At 38.0% G+C, this 22,399-nt stretch overlaps 1 protein-coding gene across 7 annotated transcripts in view; it reads right to left on the reverse strand.

The window, feature by feature from the left end:
- Window positions 1–4,985: 4,985 nt before the first annotated feature.
- SENP7 (SUMO specific peptidase 7) overlaps window positions 4,986–22,399 on the reverse strand; it is a 70,414-nt gene continuing 53,000 nt past the window's right edge. For 6 of the 7 annotated variants that reach the window (XM_053932187.1, XM_053932210.1, XM_053932221.1 and 3 more), the window contains 12 exons: window positions 22,047–22,214; window positions 18,750–19,012; window positions 17,595–17,728; window positions 16,768–16,884; window positions 15,169–15,288; window positions 12,919–13,011; window positions 11,950–12,122; window positions 11,460–11,512; window positions 11,094–11,131; window positions 10,803–10,871; window positions 8,576–8,726; window positions 4,986–6,443 (listed from right to left, as the gene is read on the reverse strand). In XM_053932187.1, the coding sequence (XP_053788162.1) occupies window positions 6,306–6,443; window positions 8,576–8,726; window positions 10,803–10,871; window positions 11,094–11,131; window positions 11,460–11,512; window positions 11,950–12,122; window positions 12,919–13,011; window positions 15,169–15,288; window positions 16,768–16,884; window positions 17,595–17,728; window positions 18,750–19,012; window positions 22,047–22,214 (1,517 nt within the window). In that variant the 3' untranslated portion in view covers window positions 4,986–6,305. The remainder of the gene's footprint in view (window positions 6,444–8,575; window positions 8,727–10,802; window positions 10,872–11,093; window positions 11,132–11,459; window positions 11,513–11,949; window positions 12,123–12,918; window positions 13,012–15,168; window positions 15,289–16,767; window positions 16,885–17,594; window positions 17,729–18,749; window positions 19,013–22,046; window positions 22,215–22,399) is intronic. The other variant, XM_053932200.1, reaches the window with a different exon arrangement.

Raw genomic sequence — 22,399 nt, forward strand, 5'->3', positions numbered from 1 at the left:
GCTTATTTGTGTAATAATAATAAAAAAATATATAAAAGCAAAAAATCGGAATCCCTTTTAGCAGAAGAGCTGTTGTCTTTACTGTAGCCTTGAACCAACCAAGAGCATTACACTTCTTGAAAATGTCTTGATGTTACATATTATCTTTGGAGAAAGCATTAGGTAAAAAAAGTCAACCAATACATCCTGGCTCTGCTCTTTTCAGACAATATTCTGCTTTAGTGAAGAAGCAAGAAAAGCTGATCGAAGTAGACTCCTTGGAGCTAGCAGATGGACTGACACAATTTTTAAATTTTAATCTGGCCAGCTAAGCTCTTTACCAGGGCTTGTCATACCATTAACAGACAGTCCAAACAAGGACAGCACCTTTCACATTTAATTAACCATGCTTTTTCATTGGCCTTTCAATTTCTGCTCTTTTTAAAAATCCTGCCGGCCACAAAACATCAGGGGGAGCACACTAATCTCCAGTAGAAAGTCTTGTGTGTTTTGTCTTCTGCTTGTACAAATATGAACACATATATAAGTGCACTACTAGCTTAAGCACCACTGTAGATGTAAATACTGAAGCAACCTCTCTGTGGGACTGTTTCTTCTGCTTACAGGGCTGCTGTCGAGTCTGTGTTAAAGGAGAAAGTCTTGTGCTCTTCCACCACTATCCCCTGCATCCCAAAAGCAGTGCCTCCTCCAAAGATAAAGCCAGGACAAGTCATGATTCTTTCATCTCTGTTCAGGTATTACCTGACACGAGCAGCAGCAAGAAGTGAGTACAGACAGCTGAAGAGATGATCAGCTAAGGAAACTGCAGAAAGGACAGAGCACAGGAAAGCAGCAGCACTCTCAGTTTCCATCCAGGGTCAGCTCACTGTGGAAATGTCTATGGAAGCTGCCCTACAATGGCAGACTGCATTCAGACCACTAGGAAATCTTCAGGGCTGTCTTCTGCATGGTGATACTCAGGACTTCCTGGTTACTGTGTTCAGATCAATCTGAACAAACTGCTGGTTTGGCTGAAGTGACTATTTTTGGTAGTGGTTTTGTGTAAGTATTTCAAAGCTGGATTCCCAGGTGTCAGCCTGCAAAGCTTTTACACAGAGCTCCTTAGGCAGTACAATGCTCACTTCTCTCTTCTAGCTGCTCTGATGAACTGCCAGCAATGCACATATCAAGAATTATCAGCAGTATTACACATACAACACTCAGAGGAATAAAATAAAATTACCTTTGTTTTTATGATCTGTCTCTGACATCTAACAGACTAGCTGATATTTTTCGAACCAGCAACATATTTTCTTTGGTTTTCCCCTCTCCACCCCAAAATTATTAAATTACCCTTAAACTTAACCACTGAGCTGCTTGAACACCCCCAGTTTTTTTAGAATTTTAGACATTTTGGATCTATCAAACCATCACTGCAGACCTAGTCTGGCTCTGCCAAGCTAACCATGATGCTGGCAGCACTGTGCTGCAGCTACACACAGAACAGCACAGAGACAACACTGCACTGGTGCCCAGAAGCTGTTTCAAAGTCCTATTCAGCATGTCTGGGTAGAGACAGCAACTTCTGAGGTTAGCTTGGGTATCCTTACTATGACCCTGGATCCAACACAGACCAGCTTTATTTTTTAATCCTCTACAGAAACTCATGCTTTCAATGTCATGAATGTTTTTGCTCACATTACTCTGCACAAATGCAATTGGATCAAGGTTAGAAACACTACACATGCTTATAAAGGCAAAAGCTATCTTACCTCCAGAACATGTGACAACTAATCCCTTTACAGAATACACATACTTCAGAAAAAGCATAAAACCCAGTTAAAAGTTTTCTTGGAGGGTTTTTTAGATTTACAGTATTGTTGTTTCTTTCATCAAAGTACTCAAAGGCACTCAGAATGTGAAGAGTATAAAAACGTTCTCTGTCAAAATTCGTTTTCTATGGTATGGTTATGTCAGCTTCTGTGAAATAAAATATTTTAAAAGCATAAATTCAGTTTTATTAGTATTAGTTTGCTATCACTTTTATATTCAAGTGATTTCAGCACTGAAATGTAGACCTTGCAACAGCTGAAAATCTCCTATATTTATTATAGCAAAAGGCATATCTAAAAGCATAATAATTTAAAGTTTCTTAAAATAAGAAAAACAACTCTTGCAATAGATTTCCAAAATAATTGTGGAAAATTAACTCCTTCCTTGATTTGACAAAAGCCTTTACAGAAGCACTTTTTATCAGAAATAATATATAATTCTTCATTATCAGCATCCAAGTTGTATCTGTTCAAAAGTATTCATGCAAAGAACTCTTGCTGAAGGAGAAAAAAAGGGAAGTGTAATTCTAGTGACACAACACACCAAGTCGTCCCAGTACCTCCAAAAATAAAGACTGTTTTCTGACAGCTTGCATTTCTGAGAAGAAACATGTATTTTCATATATAAATGTGATTAGCGGAATTAGAGTTCTCTACAGAGCAATGCTCACTGGAATACTGCTACAGCACACATACCATTCTAAATAATGTCCCTGTTTTTCAAATGCAATTTATTCAAAAAACTGAATCCACCTGTAACAAAAAATGTGAAATAAAGGATTACTTTCATGAAAATTACTAATAAAGAGCCACACTATGGCTCTTTATTATGGAGATACCCACTATCTCCAAGCTCATGAGGTTTACTATCCAGACTCTAAATTGTCTCCCCTGACTGGACAAAAAAGATGACTTTATGGCATTAGACAGGATTTACCAACAAAATTCCCAATCAGTTTAGCAGAGACAATTAGGTTAGACAAAACCTTTTCACTTGTTCAGTTTCTGTGGTTGCTGTGGCCAAGCATTCACCATTGTCACTTTTTGTTTGTGCTTCTGAAGAGCTTTTTGGTGAACACCTCCTAAGAATAAACAAGTTCTGAGGCTGTTTAAACTTCCAGCTGATGAAATTCAGCCCACCACAGCCTGTTGTACTGCCACCTCTTCCATCATACAGTGTTGTAAATTATTTTGAGCAGAAAAATTAGGAAGTGATGTCAACCAAATTAATCTCACACTTATCAGCGCTGTCCATGTAATGTAAACCTATTCCCAGCATTCCTCTTTTTCTGAATTGCTGACCAGAAATCTCTTATCTTGTTCAACAGTCAAAGATTATCCCAGTGTCTCTGCTTCTCTTTCTACTTCAATTTCCAACTTCAGTTTGGTTGGGCAGAATTATTACTGTTAGTCTTGGTTTTATTCAACACATTTTCAATTCTGAAGCTTTTCAAGTCTCATCTATAAATCCTGCTTTTCCATCTGGAAAACAGTTGTTTTATTTTTGCTTGTTTGGGTTTCTTTTTTTGTGGGGTGAGGGGATGGGTGCTAGAAGCAATATTCTGCTTCTCTGTCCTAACCAAGATAAAAGTGATACTACTGTAGCTCTCAAGTTTTTATTATTTTCTAAGGTGTAGTACTTCCTGAGCACTGCAAGTTCATCTCAGGGTCAAGTTCCAGGAGGTGAGTACCACAAAAGCCCAGATGAACTACAATTAATCCATGCCTGCAATTCCACCGCTTAAACACAGCAGTCCCCTCATACTTAAAAAATGAACAAAAATCCCCAAAAAACATACTTGCAGATTTGCTTCTCCAGTTCTTAATGAAAACTAAGTGTCTGGTTTTAGATTTTTCCTGGCAGATTTACTTCCTACAAGTTACTTCTCTTCTGCCTTGCTTCTTGTGTAGTGCAGTACCTTAAACAGATCTCCATGACTCAGATGTCTTTGTAGAAGACATTTTCTGGTCCCACAGATAGAATGCAGCAGCTTTTTCAAAGAAACTGATGGGTACTGACTGCCTTGAAACAAAAATTACACAGCTTAGGGTAAAGAGCCTTACAGAGACTGGTTTCCTTTGAAATACCCTGTCACTCCACTATTTCAGTTAAACAGGGCTTTATACAGGAAATGGAAATGCAAGAGATGTGCAAAAAGGTCCCTGAGTCAGTCTGGTTTAAAAGCTAACTCTGGGGAGTTCCAGCAAGTAAAAAGGTAGCATGGAGATACCTGGAATGTAGCTTCTTCCACCGAGACACTTCCTAGCATTTACCACATACCTGGTAAATACAAATGGCTGGAAATGGGGTGGGTTGTGGCTGATGGTCCCATAATCACTGGGTGAGACATTTGGGTTAAGACACATGTACTGTGGATATACTTTAAAAGCAGTCAGAAGGCCTATGTTACACTGAACTTGTGGGTTATTTGTAACAGCTGGGAAAAGAATGGTAACAACCACAGTCAGCAACTTCTGGAGATAATTTTAATATCAAATGCATTGGCATTCTCATAGCACATATGCATTAAATCTAAAAAGGCAATTCTTTTGTGTTAAAAAATCAATTTAGAAAATTGCATACATTATTTTGCTTTTAAATATCTATAAACCAGTCAATCTAAAAAAGAAACAATTGCTTGGTGATAAAACCTAAGTTTACCATGAGAAAAAGCCCAAATTGTTTTTCATAAGGGAGCACTGAAAAGATTATTCAATTAAGAAAGATGTAGAGAAAGGGAACATATTTCTGCTTTTTATCTTTTGTTTTACAATAAATACACAGATTATTCTTGTAAGTAATGCTGGTGCTGTGATTTAAGTGCTGAAAGACACAACTCTGAGATGAGAAGGAAAGATGTTGAGAGGCAGGGGAAGAAGGGGTAGTGCCAAACTACAGAATTAAACTAGAAACAAAGACAAAAAACATACAGTCATTGCACAAGGCTGGTCACAGCTATACAGAAGGTAACTGTGCTCAGCAAATTGTTGTTTTAAAATTCTCTCCCCCAGAAAGAATGCTTCCTGGTTGAGAAACAAATAAGGGGGAGTGGAGGGGTTTTGGATGACTGTACAGAACCTGAAAAAATAACTGGATTTTCGAGAAGCCAAGTTTCAGAGTTGTCTTGAGGGAAGGGGCCCTGAGAATTCTGCAATGACAAAAATGCTCACATCTGTGGGTGGCCCTCAGTTTTTATTTTAAGTCTCGGTTGTATTTCCAGCTTTAAGAGCTCTGGTTTTGTAGACTGTTTTATGACACAAGTGGTTTTGGCAGTTATCTGACACACAGTCCTTCTGAAGGGTAAGATGACACTTCAATAAAGTTACAGTGGGGAACAGGAGAAAGCATCCTTTTAGAACAGTTACCTTCTAACGTGCAGTGAATACAGAAAAAAGCACACACATCAAAATGTGATCACTGTTCAAGGAAAAGCTACATAAATACAAATTAAGACAATGATGAACTTGTGCTAATTTATCAAATCAAGTCTGAGTTCACTCAATATTCAATCATCTTCACTCAATTCTCCTAAGCAAGGTACAAATCCTGTTTGTCTTATATGTAAATCACATATCTTAATGACCTTATATTTCAGTAAAACACCTCAGATTTTTGAGGTTGTTAAGCCACAGCCTGTTTGTCTTGCTAATGCAGGTGATGCCTTAAGATTTGTAGGAATTATTCCCCAAAATCAGGTGAACAGCATTAAAAATCTACTGCCTACACATATTGTATTGGTATGCACTTTGAGAGCAAGTTTGCTTCTAAAATCTGCTAAGAAAAAAAAACTTAAAAGAAAATGCACTCCCAACTTTGAAGTATTTCAACAGTCACTCTCAAACAAAGTGAACACACTTTTATGAAAATGCTAGGAAGGGGGAAAATATATATTTTTTTAAAATCATCAAAAATCATGAGCCTCAAATCTTGGCAGAATTTTCTGACACATGCTGATTTCTTCTGTATATAATCATAAAGAAAACAAAAAACACATCTCTAAAGAGAGTCATCATTAAATCCTTAAAGTAAAAAAATACATAGTATTCATTCTATCTGTATCAACTGCAAGAGACATTATACAAGATCCAGATCCTGTCTTCAGACATGACTCCTACAGGAGCATCCATGTTTATACAGAATTATAAAGAATAGGCTCAAAAAGACAAAAGTATTTTTACATCCTTGAGGCATATACCTGTACCAGGTTTCATATTCCAAGAATCAACTAGCAATCCATATGCATTAGGTTAAACTTACATATTTACATTCTTATCTACAACCTTCTCCTTTCCCCATTCCAGCATCTTAAGACCATACAACACCAGTGAAAAAAAAAAATCTTTAAATAAATACATTCCAAACAAAAAGTACTCCTTGTGCCTTTTTTTTTTTTTTTCTTCCTTGCAAGGCAGGGAGAGACCAAACACCACTATGCAGAGTTCCAGTTATTTTATACAGCAGTGTCCTTTGCCAGGACTGCCTTATTAGATTTATTAGCTGCTGCTGCCACTCTGCTGTTGAAAGTGCAGTTGCAAGATCAGGTCTCGAATTTCTTCTCTTTTGTTCCTGATCAGCTGACGAGGGAACCAATTCTCCAGATGCAGTGGTTGTTCAAAATTAACTATGGGATTCTGGCAAGAGAAAAAGGAATATTTATGGAATTAATTTCCTAGCACAACCTTCAGAAAGAATTTCATACCCTTCCACTGCTGCTGAGATCAAGGAGGCACAAGCAAGTTTCCATACAAGACTGCCAACGTTCAAAGTAAAATTGCAGTTCCTTCATCATAATCATACATATATGTGCCCTTATCAAAAGGTACTCATGGTAAACACCAAACAGGTTATCATCACTAAGATACATCACTATTAACACATATTAAAAGGCAGATTTCATGTATTTTGACAAATATATAGCAACTATAGCAAACTATAGCAAAGAATCAAGCATACTGTGGTTGAGCATCCTGAGATTTTTGTCTCAAGCATGTGTTTTTTCTGTCATGAGCAGGTCTTCTGACAGGAGACAACAAAAAGTAAAGAGTATTGATAATAGTTTTAGCAGGACATGAGAACGGCAAAATTGGAACAAAAGAGGATAGCAAAATTAAATAGCTGAGATGTGGTGGCAGATTTGGTAGTTAAGACCACAACATCACATCTGATTTGCCAAAATCACTTCTTTTTCTTCTTTCCCTCTTCATTCTTTTGCCATGCTAATGTTTCACCTCCTTCTTCCTTTGAATAAATATATGATAAATTGAAACAATAAACTAAAGAACACATCATGATTTGCAGTCTATGAGTCCTGGCAGGTTTAGAAAAAGTTACAAACACCTTTAACTTTAACAGAAGTTACAAGGTGTTTGTAAACACCTTGTCCCAAACCTTGCTTCTTCAAGAAAAAGAAGTCCCCCTTGTTAGAGAATGGGCAGTTCAAAAGCTGTGGTAAGAATTTCATTTTCCACCTACACAAGAGCTCAACCTATCTATTGGAGAACCACAGAATGGCTGGGGATTGAAGGAACTTCTGGAGTTTTCTATCCCCAACCAGACCTTCCTGGCTTCCAGCAGAGCACCTCTCCTCATTGGGTCACCTGTCACTCAGGTCAGGAACTCTCCAGGAAGCTGTCAGCCCAAGTCACCCTAAGGGTCCAGGGTCTGTGAATGTGAGGCTGCTTTTACCTGTCCAAAGGGACATTGTGCACTTGTTCTTGATCAGGTGGCCAACAGCAGATGTCTGCTGCTATGTCACCCATGGTGCTCTGCTCTTTAGTCACTACCCAGAACCTCTCAGATGGCTCCTCAGCCAGCCCTAGGCATAGATCCATGCATTCCAGCTGACCCACGTGAAGGACAACTCTTGTGTCAGAACTCCTTGTGTTCTGTGCCTGCGCTTCTCAAAGAGCCCATATCCATTCATAGCACTTCTGTTGGATACATGATGTCCACATGTCCAAGACCTGGACAAGATCACAGCCTGCAACTGCACACAGAACTCCAATCTCCCCACCCTCCCCCAAAAAATGTACCTGTGCACATGTGCTTTGGAATGGCAATCTGTTCTCCTACAGCAGAAAAGCCGGTCCACTGCCCAAGGCCTCACACAAGGCTCTGAATGCACAGCAATCTCAGAGAATGTGAACCACACACATCAAGCATCAAAAAAGCAGAGCCATTCAAAGGACAGAGCAAAGGGCAGTGTGCTGTCATGGGGAGGAAGACTTGGGGACACCCTAGAAGACAGTGCTTGAAGCCCAGGATATGCAGGTATTTAAACATATGTGCTGGAAAAGAAAAAGAGGCTCCCTTAGCTCTACACATTCCCTTTTAATAATTTCCCCTCTCCCTCTCTTTACAGAAACTGCTGCCTGCAGATTCATTCAAAGACCGATGCACAAGCTGACAAAGTTTTAGATGCTGCAAGAAGAGATGCAAAGATAATTTTGTAACATCTGTAGGGCAGCAGTGCACACACTGATAGGCTCCAAATACATGCAAATAGTCAGGGATACTGCATGTGTCAAATTAAAAGCAACATTAAACTACAAAGTCAGAAACATTTGAGGATAGACACATATGAGACACCAGACAGAGAGACCCCTGCCATTACTTAAGAATGGGTTTCATCTCCTTTTTCTCAAATGGCTTTGACACTTTTGACACTTGACAGCTTTTTTGTATCTGGCTGTTTTGCTCAGAAAATGGGGTTTTGTGGTTTAAGATAGTTTAGGTGAAAGGGGAAGGTAGTTTGCGTTTGTACCTGGAAGAAGCTTTCCACATACTGCAGCAAATAGACCCCACAATCACTGCTGTTATCTTGTTTAGGCACTCTGGGACACAGGTCAATCATTGTTGATTTACTGAATTCCCGATATGTTTTTCGTTTAGCTTCCCATTCCACTTCAAGGTACCTACAAAAGAAAGAAAACAGTTAAAATACTTGAGGAATGACTCCCAAGCTCAATACCTTTTGGCACACTACTCAACATTGTTCCAAATATCCAATATTCTATTGTACTCAAAGGCATTTCTACCACATAATAGGCAATATACAAAACAAATATCCACGATGTAATTTAAAATCAGCTACTTATGCAGAGTTTCTATAAGCTATTAGGATACCAGGGCATTTTTATACCTTAACTAAAGGAATCATTTTCTTGGCTATCACACATTATTCCCAGGTTCATTCTAAGAGGCCAGCAGTGCTTTTTCAACCTAAGCAAACCATTAAAGCCCCCTTAAACCTCACCTTACAAAAAACTTCAGTTACAATTGCAGGAATATAACCCTTGCAATCTAACAGTGCACAAGGTATTTAAAGTCTTGATGAAAACCTTAGGAAAGTTTTTCTATAGTGATTAGGATATATTTGTTATCAGGCTTTTCTGTTGCTCTCATGCTTCAGTAGCAACTCACTAACTCCACATTCAGGGCTGGCTGCTGATTTTAGAGATGGGATGGAAAACCTAAGGGTCTGGTTTTCAAAGGCAATAGTTACGTGTATTCTTCTCCTGGCTTTAGCTAGACTTACAAAGCCTCAGGGCTCCTGAAAATCAAGCATAAGGTCTGACTTAAGAGAATAAATATATGCATTTAGTCAGACCTTGTGTTTGATTTCTAAAAGCCCCAAGTACTTGCAGTCATGAGAATAAAAGTACATATACAACACTTAAACAGCTTTTGGAGAAAATGGCAACTGTGAAAAGGCACCAAATATGAAACAATTTAAAGATGAAGACATTTCAGTGAAGCACCCTTTCTAGAAACTGCAAGAACCTATGACTGTAGACTTTCTAATTCATTTGTTTGAGCCTGACAACTGCCCAAAACACAACAAAAATCAACTCAGGGAAAAGATGTCATGGAATCCCTACATCAGTTTCCTTAAACTTCTGCTTCCAGGGTGTAACTGGAAATTGAAAGAATAAGAAATTTGCTTCCCAAACTCCCCTGATCTCATTACTCCATAGGTTTCCACTTGTTTTCTGACTTTTTTTTTCTAACATCTCTCTGAACTCCAAGAAACCACACTCTAGAATTTCAGCCTCAGGAGTAGTTCAAAGAATAGTTCACTAAAATAATACATCCCACAGAGATTTTATCAATAAATAAATAAATAGAAGTTCCTATTTCATTCTTCCTCCCAAGACACAAGGCAAGGAGGTCTCTCTATTTAGGGAAAAGATGGTTTCACAAGGATTTCTAAATCTCATCTAAACTTTACATAGCATTTTGAAGAATTTACTTTTACAAGAAGGTAGTGCTATTTACTTTACAGATTTTTGTACCCTTCAGTGAAAGGAATAGCACAGAGAACAAAAAGAACAATTGCATTTGGCTTCAGATATTTAATATGTTTTTAAAGTTGTTGATAAACATTAAAGTCATTAGGAGTGTGTAAAAGTACTTAAAAATTTTATAACATTCTTCCTATACTTACACGCTTATCACATACAAAATTGAATATACTTCTACACTTTTCAAAACAAATACCATTCCAGTATAACTCTACTGACACATCAAGCGTTTAGACAGCTTCAGTCTAGTTTTTGTATTTTTGTACATAGGAGTGGATTTAACATTAATTCTGTGTCATCAAGACAATGAACATCAGTCCCCTAGAAAACTGTCAGTCAGATTTCAAAGTATTCAATTTAAGTGTTTTTCTACCCTTAAAAGCACCTTCAGTTGCTGGACTAGATGGGATAAATCCTCCCCCCACAAAAACAACACCAGCAAGAACCTCTCTATTTTTTTTTTCTCCACTCTCCACTTTACAGTTTTTGCATCATATGTGGGTTGCAGAACATAGACAGGCTTTTCATGGAAGCCTCTGTATTATAATTACAGTTTCCTTAGTCATGACTCTTCACAGATTTTCCTTTAGCATTAGAAATATACACCTTTCTAGACAAAAGTACTTTGCATATAGAAATATAATCAGCAGCATCTATTGCTAAAAGATAGAAACTGGAGTTACTTACTCTCTCAAAACCTGAACTGTTTTCTGCACAGAACATGCTTTCAAGGAATCTAAGATGAGTATACAAGGCCTGTACGCAACAAAAAAAAAAAAAAGTCACTGCAGTCTTTCATCACCAACACCACTGAAGGAAGTATTTTGTTTGCATACAGCCTACCCAAAAGAATTAATATTTTAACCAATGTGGTAAAAATGGACAAGTACCTACAGCTGTGGTTTTATGACAATACCTGAAGTACTACAGAGTTTCCTAATTTAATGTTACAATATTAGAAAGAAAACAGAAACATACCTTTTACAAATCTGCTTTTTGGAATTACTTAGGGAGATCTGAGACAAGAAAAAATAAAAATAAATTTTAAAAAACCAACACCAATTATAAACAGTAAGATCTTCATAAATTTAAAGTAGTTAGAGAAGCTCTCATTTCAGAAAAGTAGAAACTGATAAATCAATTTTAAAAACAGGTGAAATCATAGCATAGCAAATAGGTAACCAAAGGACGACAAAGCTAATTCAAAATGCCTTGCACATGCTGCAGGCTATGCAAACATCAATAACTTCTGCAAAAAAGATGATGCAATATTCTTTGGTCAAGTCTCACAGCCTTCAGAAATTCAGTAATAGGTTTTCTCTGTCAATACAAAAAGGCACTTACTTTAGAAATAGCTGAATATAGAACTGAAGTAGAAGCAGCAAGTTCATTGCCACCTAGTACAAAAAAATTGGGGAAAAAAAGAAAATAATGCCTAAACAAAGTATTTTTATTTTAAAGTTCATGATTATTAGTATTCAGAATAGGAAAGTAAAGAACTAATTTATATACCAACTTTTAACATCCCCTTTTGAATTCTGAAATAGCAGTGTTAGCAAAGGTCTTCCCTCCTGATAAAATTCTTACTGAAACCAAACAACTTTCCAATCATCCCTGATTTTCCATGTCTCTTCCAGTGTTTTCCAGAGTTCCAGAAAACTGGTAGTCCTTAGTACGTATGGGTACATAAAAGCATACTACATTAGTCTGGAAGTTTTAGAAATCATCTCTCACGTGATTTCCCTCCTTCAAGGACTAAGACACTTAGAACTGCTCATGGCTTAACATTACTTTCTCCTAGATTACATGTCTTTAGAGAATAAACTTCTGTTACCATCCACCTCTTCTTCATCCCTTAAGAGCACTAAACCAGCTCCAGAGTTGTCACTCTCTGGCTCCAGTGGAGACTGCCGAGGCCAGTGGGACAATGAATTCTGACGGGGACACTCCTCATACACAGCTTCTTCTAACCAAGGAAAACAGATAACTGCCATGTACCAATGAGACCTGCCCAGCAGCAAGGAGAGGGAGGAAAAGATGTTAAAACTCTGTAACATTAGGTTCTGAAAAGGCTATGAAAAGCTTTTATAGTATTGAGAGCTCACAAGGACAAATGTTCTGTGACACACAACCATCATTGCCACGTTCTTTTCATGGCATCTCACACTAATCCTCTCCCTCATTTTTTACTTCGCATTGTGGCATAACAGCAAAAATAAGTATCAATTCCCTTAAAAAACCCAAGAAACCCACCACAGCAATTTATCAGTGTATGAGCACCCATTCCACACTTCAATTAAAATCCAAAATAAAAAAATACTAATCAGTGATGGCGATCCCAGTTTTGAATATAGCTGAAGGTATGGCACCTTTCCACAGCTGTTTTCCATTATGTACCTTTCAATAATGATTCAGTTTTACAATCTGAATCAGTTTTTTTACAATCAATTCAGTTTTCATGTACAGGTTGGTTATTTAACCAGGCCAAGGCACAGATTATAGAAGTTCTACTTTTATCTATTGCCACTATGAGTTGCTGTGATTTCCTTATAGAAATATTACGGAAGTGCATAGGAACCATCATAATGACACACAAATTAGTCTGAAAAATACCTAACAGTAAACTTGACAGCTGAATAAACATCTTAGCTTTTGAACAGTTTTCAAAAAATTACTCATTCCACATGTGTTACTTCTTCAAAATCTAATCTATCATGGGCAATGATCAGCCATAGATTTTTACTACCACAACATTCACTGAAATCTTTAAATAGCAGAAAAAGTGTTGAAAATATGGACTTACTCCTCATTCACAGGCACAAAGATATAATCTTTATTGAAGATATTTATATGGCGAGTCCATGTTCTTACTCTTCTATGTCTTCTCTGTGCTGCTCTGAAAAAACAAATTACAATTGTTGTTTGGTTTTGCTCCTTTCACTTAAAGCAAGGCATAGGGATTAGCACTCCTACATCTCCCCAGGCCCTCAATGGGTTTTTCATTTATTCTAGAAATTTCCTAGACAGATTAAAAATAAATCAGCACACCATTGAGCCAAGTAACTAATGAGCCATTTCTGAACCATTTTAAGCTCTTCTTGAAAGCAAACCCCACAATCATTCATAGATTGGAGTGGATTTCTTGCAATTATTATTTACTGAACTAAATGCAAAACACTCATCTAAGCACCAATCAGTGTAAATACAGATCTATAATAATTTTAAAATATCCAAGAATTAAGCTTCACAATACCATTTTGAAGGCCTATCTGAACAACTTTATCTTTTGAAGGGAAAAAGCTAAATGCCTTGCACAGGGTCATGCAGCACACCAGCAGCAAACACAGAGGTGAAACACATGCCCTCCAATCCTGAGATTTAAATGCTGCACCACACTTCATTTCCAGCTCTACAGACAAAGCAGGAGGACACAATATGAGGAGAACAAGAAAAAACTGAGAAGATATTTAAGTTTAGATTTTCAGCCTAGTTTGCACATGTTGAAATAGAAACCAACATTTCACAGATCTTTGCTCCAATATGAAAGTAATATTCACTCTACTCAGCAGACATCTTATTATCATTGTGATTCCATCCTCATCTTTGATTAAGAAACACAACTTCAGAGTAGTAGGAACTGCAGAAAATGAGTAGGGAGTGGAAAACCAGGCTGGTGTAGCACTCTGCATGGGTCAGCATTAAGTGAAGACTTGTTGCAAACTTCCTCTGCTACATGACTGTAGAAGCACTGGGAACTTCAAAGGGAAGGCCTGTTTATAACCTGGGAAAACACCTATAAAAGGAACTTTCTCAATCCAGCATCTGAGCTGTGTGACCAAAGTGAAACAAAGGGTCTTTAAGTAGTTACATCTGTTTGGATTCATTTAATTTACAACAGTAAAGAGCCAGGATTTTCACTAGCCATTTATCAAAAAAACCCCACTGAAACAAACTAACATCCCAAACCATCTGCAGTCACCAGGTGAGTATCTAGGCCCAAACACAAAACCACAATTTCCAAAGCTATCTCCTAAACCAGAAAAGCCACAGTCCTTGAAATATGGTAAATTAAGAGTGCCATTCCTATTCCTCCAGAAGATTATGGGTGAGGTGTGTGTCATTCTCTTCTCACAGGTAACAAGCAACAGCACAAGAGCCAAGAGGCTCAAGTTGTGCCAGGGAACAACTGGCACAACAACAATAGCCTAGATTAGCTATTAGGAAAATTTCTTCACCAAAAAGTTTTCCAAGGAACAGTCTGGAACAGGCTGCCCATGGAAGTGGCTGAGTCACCAGGCCTGGGGGTATTTAAAAGACATGTAGATATGGCATTTGGGGCCATGGTTTAATGGTGGACTTGGTAGTGCTGGGTAATAATTGTTGGACTTGATGATCTTAGAGGTCTTTTCCAACCTAATAGATTCAGTGGCTCTAGGAAAACAAAATGACTGCTGGTGGCTTTGCTCTCTAACATCAGTGTTGAGAAGAAACTGGAAGTGAGTTAAGAGTGCTTCTACCCTTTAGACAGTTAGCAGGAAATACAATGCGATACAGGGCTCCTGGGCTGCTAATGATATCTTTTTGGCAAACTCTCCAATTCAGTGAGCTCATGTGTTAAAAACCAAATGTGTAAGCTTGGTGTACAGTAAAATTTTCTTACTAAAGCTTTAGCCAATAATTTTTTACCAATATATAAAATGAAATATGCGGTAAATATAAAAATATTAGTAGAACCATAATTTTTTAAAATTATGCATGTCTTGCAAAACTGTGCATTTATGATAAAAATATCAAATAAATAACTGCCTGAAGTAAATAGTCAGATAAAGTTGGAGAAAGATGATAACATTTTCATTTATATTCAGTATGAAACACATTGATTTTAAGGAAAAACACCAGTATGCTTAAATTGTGAGTTACAATATTTAATCACTAATCCTTTGGAAAACACCAAAAAAATATTTTATGTGCTGATTAGTAGATCTCCAGAACTTCAAAGTGGCACCAACAGATAGATTGTTTCTGGTCATAATGGCATCTAAAATGAACTTACGAAACTTTGACATCCCCCTCAGAGTTTTTTTCTGTCCTGGTCAGGCACTTGTAGAAGAAACTGCTAAAAATGTGTGTACGGTCAGCAACATGTTTTGGTGCCTTCTCCAACAACAGATACCTACCAAAGAAGAAAACAAAATTATGAAATTGTTTTTCTAGAAAGTACTGTTACTGCTAAAGAAAAAGGGCAGTTATTTTAATGACTTAGCATACTCAGGCTATGCTTAGTATAAGTTGCCTTCACAGACACTAATCACACCCAACTTTTCTCTTTTAACTATTCACATCAGCAGAGTATGTAACAGCCAAGAACCTACTAAGAAGGCAGTTATTTTTCGTCCCTGAGTTTTTCTCCAGTATTCAAGCTTCTGACTTTATTTTGAAAGTTAGGTACCTAGCCCTTACAATTAAGAGAGACTTGAAAACCTAACCAAGTATAAACCTATATATGCTATACTATGTGCCTATACTTGTGCCTATTCAAAGAACATGGAAAACAGGTCAGTAAAATTGTCCATTTCACTTTTGCAGGTTATGCATGTGGAAGCTAAGTACCTATTATTTCACTGCTGATAATTTTATTATAAACATCAGATTTTGTGTTTATTCTGTCACTCTAGAAGGCCAAAACTCTCATAATTGCAGTTATCCTACACAAGGCACCTCCAGCTTCACCTGACGAATTGGGCAACACAGTCATACATGACATTGCTTGCAACAGAATGAAAACTGAGAATGTGGGATGCCTTTAACAAATTGTAAAAGCAGAGGAGTTCTACAACAATTGCGTTCTTTTATTTATATCTTCCTTTTCTGTTGAGAAGCTACAGCTATTCAGAGGATCATGATGCATTATTTAGTTCTAGTTTAGAGCAAAATATGAGGGGCTTTGCTGTAAAAACCTATCGTTACACATTTCCTTTTCCTATCCTCTAGAAAAGTCTTCCTGTTGCTCACAGTTCTTGCACCCATCTGGATGCCAAATAAAATGCAATTCCTGCTGACAAGCTTCAAAAGAACCAGAATTCTTCTTAGGTCTAAGTAAGCAGAGTAAAAATAAACCACAGCTTTAGGGACTGGTGGTAACAGTAACAAGGCCAGTTCTTGAAAACCTGCTTTCACAAGCAACTTTAGCAGGATGGCTTGGAGTAGCTAAGCCAAGCACAACCTCCTCAAGATGTATCAGCTGTGTTTCTTTCTGCAGATCTGCATGAGAAGAATACCTGAAATTGCACAGTATAGCAGAGGATGCTCCACTTCGTGCAAACTTAGTAAATAAAATACTACTGTAGACCCTCTACTTTCTTCAGCTGCTTACTTAACACTTTCTGTTCTGTAAGGTCATCAAGAAGCTTTTTTCCTCTAGTTATTCTGTCTGGATTTTATCACAGCCCTTCAAAGGGACAAAACAAATGAAATTAAAACAAATGTAACTGCTAAGAAGAAAAAAAAGCTTTTTTAAAATGTCCAATGTCCAATTCATCACATTGTTACTTCTGAAATTGCTGTATTTAGTGACCAACACTTCCAGTAACATTCAAGTCCACATCACACCCCAGAGAGTGTGAAGGATACAAGAAGGGCTGAGATTACTTACTTAAGATAGAAATCAATGATGACATCATTGAGAAACTCTCCATATTCTAAGCACTCTAGGTCTTCTCTTGTGACTCCCAGTCCTCCTTTTGCAGGTGGGGGTGGATAAACAATTAAACTAGAAAACAAATCATATCATAACAGTGACAAACTGTTTTACGTGACATTGTTCTGAATATGGCTGTCTTATATGCAGAAGATTTTCTATAAAACCTGTGAAAAGCAGTAGTTCTCAAAACCTTACAATTTCCTTCTCCAACATGTAGGTGCTACAAAATAAATATCACCTCAAAGCACCCTGAAACTTTGATAAAAACTTTTGAAAAGCAGACTATTTTTGTCTTCATCCTGTTTTTCTATTTTGGATCAAATTATTTGAAAAATGGCTATGTAAAATGTGAAGAAATACTAGAGGACAAGTAGTTATAAAAAGATTTGAGTGTGACAGAACAGTAAAAGAAAACTTTGTTCAGATTTTACAAAAAACTAGCTTAAATTAGTAAATTTTGCTAAGATAGGATTAAATGGATACTGATAGAAACAATGAGATCCCCACCCTCCCTGTTGATGCACCCATGATATGACCTTGTAGCCATAGATCAGATTTATTCCAATTTCTGTGAGACTGTTATCCTATAACACATCCATATTGTTTTGTAACAGGTAACTACACTGATATTTGCTGATATTTTAGATTTGAAGAGTGACTTTCATACAACACTTTCAAATCAACTAGAGAATGGCAGACAACTGAGGGCTTTTATTCCAGTATTTAATTTATTCATTTTTTTATATTTTCCCCTTCTCATTTATATGAAATACACTTACTTCTCAACTGCTCCCATTTCTCTTACTTCTTTCCATTCATCATTCAGTGCAGAGGACAAAGAGATACAATAGCAGCCACTATTCTGCTTATTTGCAAGGGCATAACTGGGCCTGATGACTTTTAGCTCTGATTCCTATCAGAAAAACACAGACAATTGTAAAAAACATTATATACAGCTTGATACATAAAACACAAGACACAAAACCCAAGCCTAAAAACCACAGGAGTACCCTGCATCACTGAAGAGGATTCTTGCTGGTGATCCAAAGTACAAACTTTGATATTTGGGCAAACATACCATTGTTCAGACAACTAAAAAGTTATCAATATTTTAAAAAATAATGACAGATCTTAATTCATAATAATCTCTCTAAAACTATTCAAGTATTATTTGCCAAGTGAACCAGAAATGGTTTTGGAGAAGAAACATAAAAGAATGGAGACAAGTGTCAGACTGTCTTACCAGAAGCTGTATATGCTTAGAAGGTTTGAAAATCTAGTCCTTGAACAATATGCCTAAAAACAATCCATATTTGAGCTGGCTGGCTTTCTTTTAAAGTCCCCAGTTTCATGGACCTTGCAGATTGATATGCTGTCTCTTGGCTTTTTACTGGTGGGAACAAAGATATGCAATTTCTGTGTGACGATGATGTGGGGCTGGGTTTAGACATCTACTCAAGAGATTAAACCAAGACAACACATCAACTTGCAGAGATTCATTTCCCCAGCAGTCTGAGGAATAATTCAGTATTTTCAAGCTGTGGAGACCCCACAAGTATATCTAAAGGTATCTGGAGAGCCATCTACACAGCTCTTCCTCTGCTGCACTTCCAGCTCAACCAAAAAATGGTTCCATTACTCATTACATGATTAACTTCCTGCTTGCTGCCCTAGAGACACCACAAGGGCAGAACATCCCTGTGGTTCTAAACTTACACAACCATTAATAGATCTAAATCACTGGTACTTTACATTTACTGATAAGGTTTACAGACTACCCCTCTGTGGACACAATCTAGTTGACTGCAGATTTTGGAGTAATCCTGACTGGGTTTTTTTGAGCTATGAATTAAGGAAGAAGGCTGACCTAAAATTTACTCAAATGTGTGAATGCCAACCAGTGGTGATGAATGAAGCAACAGCTATCCACTAACCTGAATTACAGGCTCATGAGCATCTGAAGTATTCTCTTTTGGCATGAATTGCTTTAGTAGATCCTTATTGCAACTCACAAAAGAGCTTTCTTCAGGAGAAAGATCCTTAAACAAGGGTACTGCTTGTTTCAAAGACAAAAACTCAGCAAGATCTGGTGCTCTATTCCTCTTGCTGACACCTGTAATCAGTTCAGTCAGTCTGTCTTCTTCCCATTCTGTGAGTGGTTGAGACAGTTCAAAAAATACAAATTCATTGGATTTGGCTAGAAAAGTGAGAGAATGGATAATATTAACTATTAGTTTATGTGATAGAAACTTGTCTGAACAACCACAAAGCAGCTTAAAGAGACAATGGCAAGAGGGGAAGCCCAAACAATGCCCTGCCAGGTTGATCACAGGAGTCATCAGCCCACAGAAGTCCCACTTTCACAGGCCCAGAGGAGCACAGTAAAACAGCAGGTAGGAATCCAAATTACAGACTGAGCAAAGATACACAATCAGGGCCCTTCCCAGGGCTGCCCCAGGAGAGTCTCAGCCCAAGGGTCCAGACCCCAAACCCATCACAATAAGTCAATGCCAGAGCACTTTTTGGACTGAAAGGGGGCTGCTGCTGAGGTGTACAGCACACATGATGGGATGCAGGGGAAGAGGATTTTGGGATTGCACAGGAATCCCAAAGGATTGTTTAAGGAAAGACCTAAAGGCAGCAAAGAGAGACATTCACGTAATTCAGGGAAGAAGTATTATGGGCAAAGAGAGGATTAAGGGCATAAGAAGGACCAGTCACATTTAAATACTTTGCTGGTCATTGCACTTGTCTGGTGTCGGAACCCAAGGTGTCCCTCAGACACTCTTGGATGTTCCGGGCCCAGGGCAGAAGCCTCTGAGACCCTGGCAGGCGGCCAGGAACCCCTGTGGTCTTGAGTCTGACCCATGGAACAATTTACCAACCTTGCAGGAAGAACAAGAAATCACAAAAGTTTAGATATTATAATAGAAGTAGTCACAAAGTGAAAGGTAGGATTTTTGAGTGCTGTACAGGGGGGTTTTAGGCCTTGTACAGAGGGGTCTGAGTTTTGTACATGGGGGTCAGAGGTTCTAAGATGGAGGGATTTGGGCGTGCCCTGTCCTCCTTCTTTCTTCTTCCTATTCCCCATGTTCTTGGTAGTGTTAGCACTCACAGATTGGTTTAGAGTAGAAAGTCACTGCTCAACATAGGTAATAGGCATTGGGGAAAAACTATAAACACCTAATACATAATGTGTGATATAAAAGATGGCACCAGCCCCTCAAGAGACAGAGACAGGGACAGAGACAGAGACAGGGACAGAGACGGAGACAGAGAAGAAGACGAAGAGAGACGCAGAGAGAGACGCAGAGAGAGAAGAAATCAGGGATAATGTCAGGGAGTCTGTGTGCCTTGAGATAACATGCAATAAACTGCCTTGAGACCAGACGACTGAAGACTACTGAGTCTTTCTTTGAAGGCACGGGTTAGAGGAGAGACTTTACCACCACCCGGAGTCACCCCAATCTGGGGGAAGGCTCCGGCAGTCTGGCCATGCCATGAGCATGGACCAGCACAGCCTATCCTGTCTTCTTATTAAAGTCCTTTCTAACTCTGCTGGCTGACCCCACTCAGGCTGTCAGATCCACCACAATATATTTTCCCCTAATATAAACACATTAAGGCAGCAGAGCATAACCATAGTAACCATTTCCACAATCTGCAAAACCACCACTGATTTTTTCAACAAGTCTCTAAAAACACATCAAAACATTCACATTACTATGTAAAATTAAAAGGTGTAAAACAATCAAACAAATTTACTAAAAATTCCTGATGGTTTCTCCAATAAGAATGTAATCAATGCAGATAAACCTAATATTAAAAGATGCCTTGCATCTTCATACTCACATTCCATTCATTTCACTGGGAACTGTGTCTACAGAAGGTACCAGTAACTTCAATAAACTTGCATCAACTAAAGGTTGCTCTCTGCTAAAATTTTATTCAGTATTTTACTTGAAACTCCTTGTACTCCTTATGTAAAGCTGCCATTACTTATAATTTTTCTTCATACATGTGGTGATTGTATAGGGAATACATACTATTAAATGTCACACAGGCAATGCTGACATCATCTTTTTCACAGATGCTATTTGCAACAATTTTGCTTACATAAAAGCCTTGTATGATTGTGCCACTCTGAATATGTGAACCAGAGCTATACTCTACTTTTTACAGAGCATGCTCTATTTTTTACAGAGATTCATGCTAGAAAAACAAATACAATGAGTCCATAATATTCTAAGACTAAACAGCCCATTTGGCCTTTTGTGGAAATTTTCTTCAATAATAATGCAATGGCTCACTGCAGTCTTGTCAAAGGTCAAGTCAGTCTTTACTTGCCAAGCCTTTTGTATAGCATATGCAGTACTCAAGAGTAAGGATATTTAACACATCCATATATTTTAAAGGGAGAGATGCTTTGTACTCAAGTCTAGTTTCAGAAGGCCTTCTGACAGAGACTACAATTAAATTGTTCTGATGTCTTTTTATTAAGTAGCAATAGTTTTGAATCACATAATATTAGGGTTTTTTCTTCCAAATAAAAGTACAGTGAAGCATTTTAGAAATTCAGAAGTAACCAACTTATCTACACTAGTACAGCCTCACCTTGAGGACATGTATGCAATTTTGGGCATCACAATATAAAATTACATTAAGCTATTAGAGAGCATCCAGAGGAGGGCCACAAAGATGGTAAAGGGCCTTGAGGGCAAGTCATACAAGAAGCAGCTGATATCACTTGACTCGTTCAGCATGCAGAAGAGGAAACTGAGGGGAGACCTCACTGCAGTTACAACTTCCTTGTGAGGGGAAGATGAGGGGCAGGCATGGATCTCTTCTCTGTGGTGACCAGTGACAGGACCCAAGGGAATAGCCTGAAGTTGTGTCAGGGGAAGGTTATATTGGATATTAGAAAAAGGTTCTTCACCCAGACGGTGCCTGAGTACTGGAACAGGTTCCCCTGGGAAGTGGTCACAGCACCAGCCTGACAGGAGTTCAAGGAGCATTTTGACAATGCTGTCAGGCACATGGTGTGATCCTTGGGGATGGTGCTGTGCAGGGCCAGGAGCTGGACTCAATGATCCTTCCAACTCAGTGTATTTTCTGATTTTGTGATCTTTAAAGCACTATAGACTTTCCTCTGCATTCAAAAAATACTGGTGTCAAACAACCACTTTACTGATATGACCTTTTCATTGCACTTGAGGAGAGCAATTACTCACATGGTTGGCTGGTAACTAGCTTTCCCATCTGGGTTTCAATCTTTTCTACATAATCCACAGACAACCAAAGAAAAATAATTGTTGAAGAACAGCTACCACCACTTTTCCACCAGCCAAATCTTCTCAGATCCAGTGTATCCACTGTAAGCTGAATGTTCTTAAGAAACACTGTAGAAAACAAAATCCAAAAAACTATGATCTTAACAGCCATAGATAGAGTAATACATATCACAGTAACTACATGGTGAGAGGTATGACTGGAGTGTATTAACACAATACTTATAGATCTTATTCCTTGCATTACAAAAAATACTGAGAATTCAATATTCTAGTCAGTTACATCAAGCTGCGTA

The sequence above is a fragment of the Vidua chalybeata genome, chromosome 2 (assembly GCF_026979565.1).
Source record: "Vidua chalybeata isolate OUT-0048 chromosome 2, bVidCha1 merged haplotype, whole genome shotgun sequence".
NCBI lineage: Eukaryota > Metazoa > Chordata > Aves > Passeriformes > Viduidae > Vidua > Vidua chalybeata.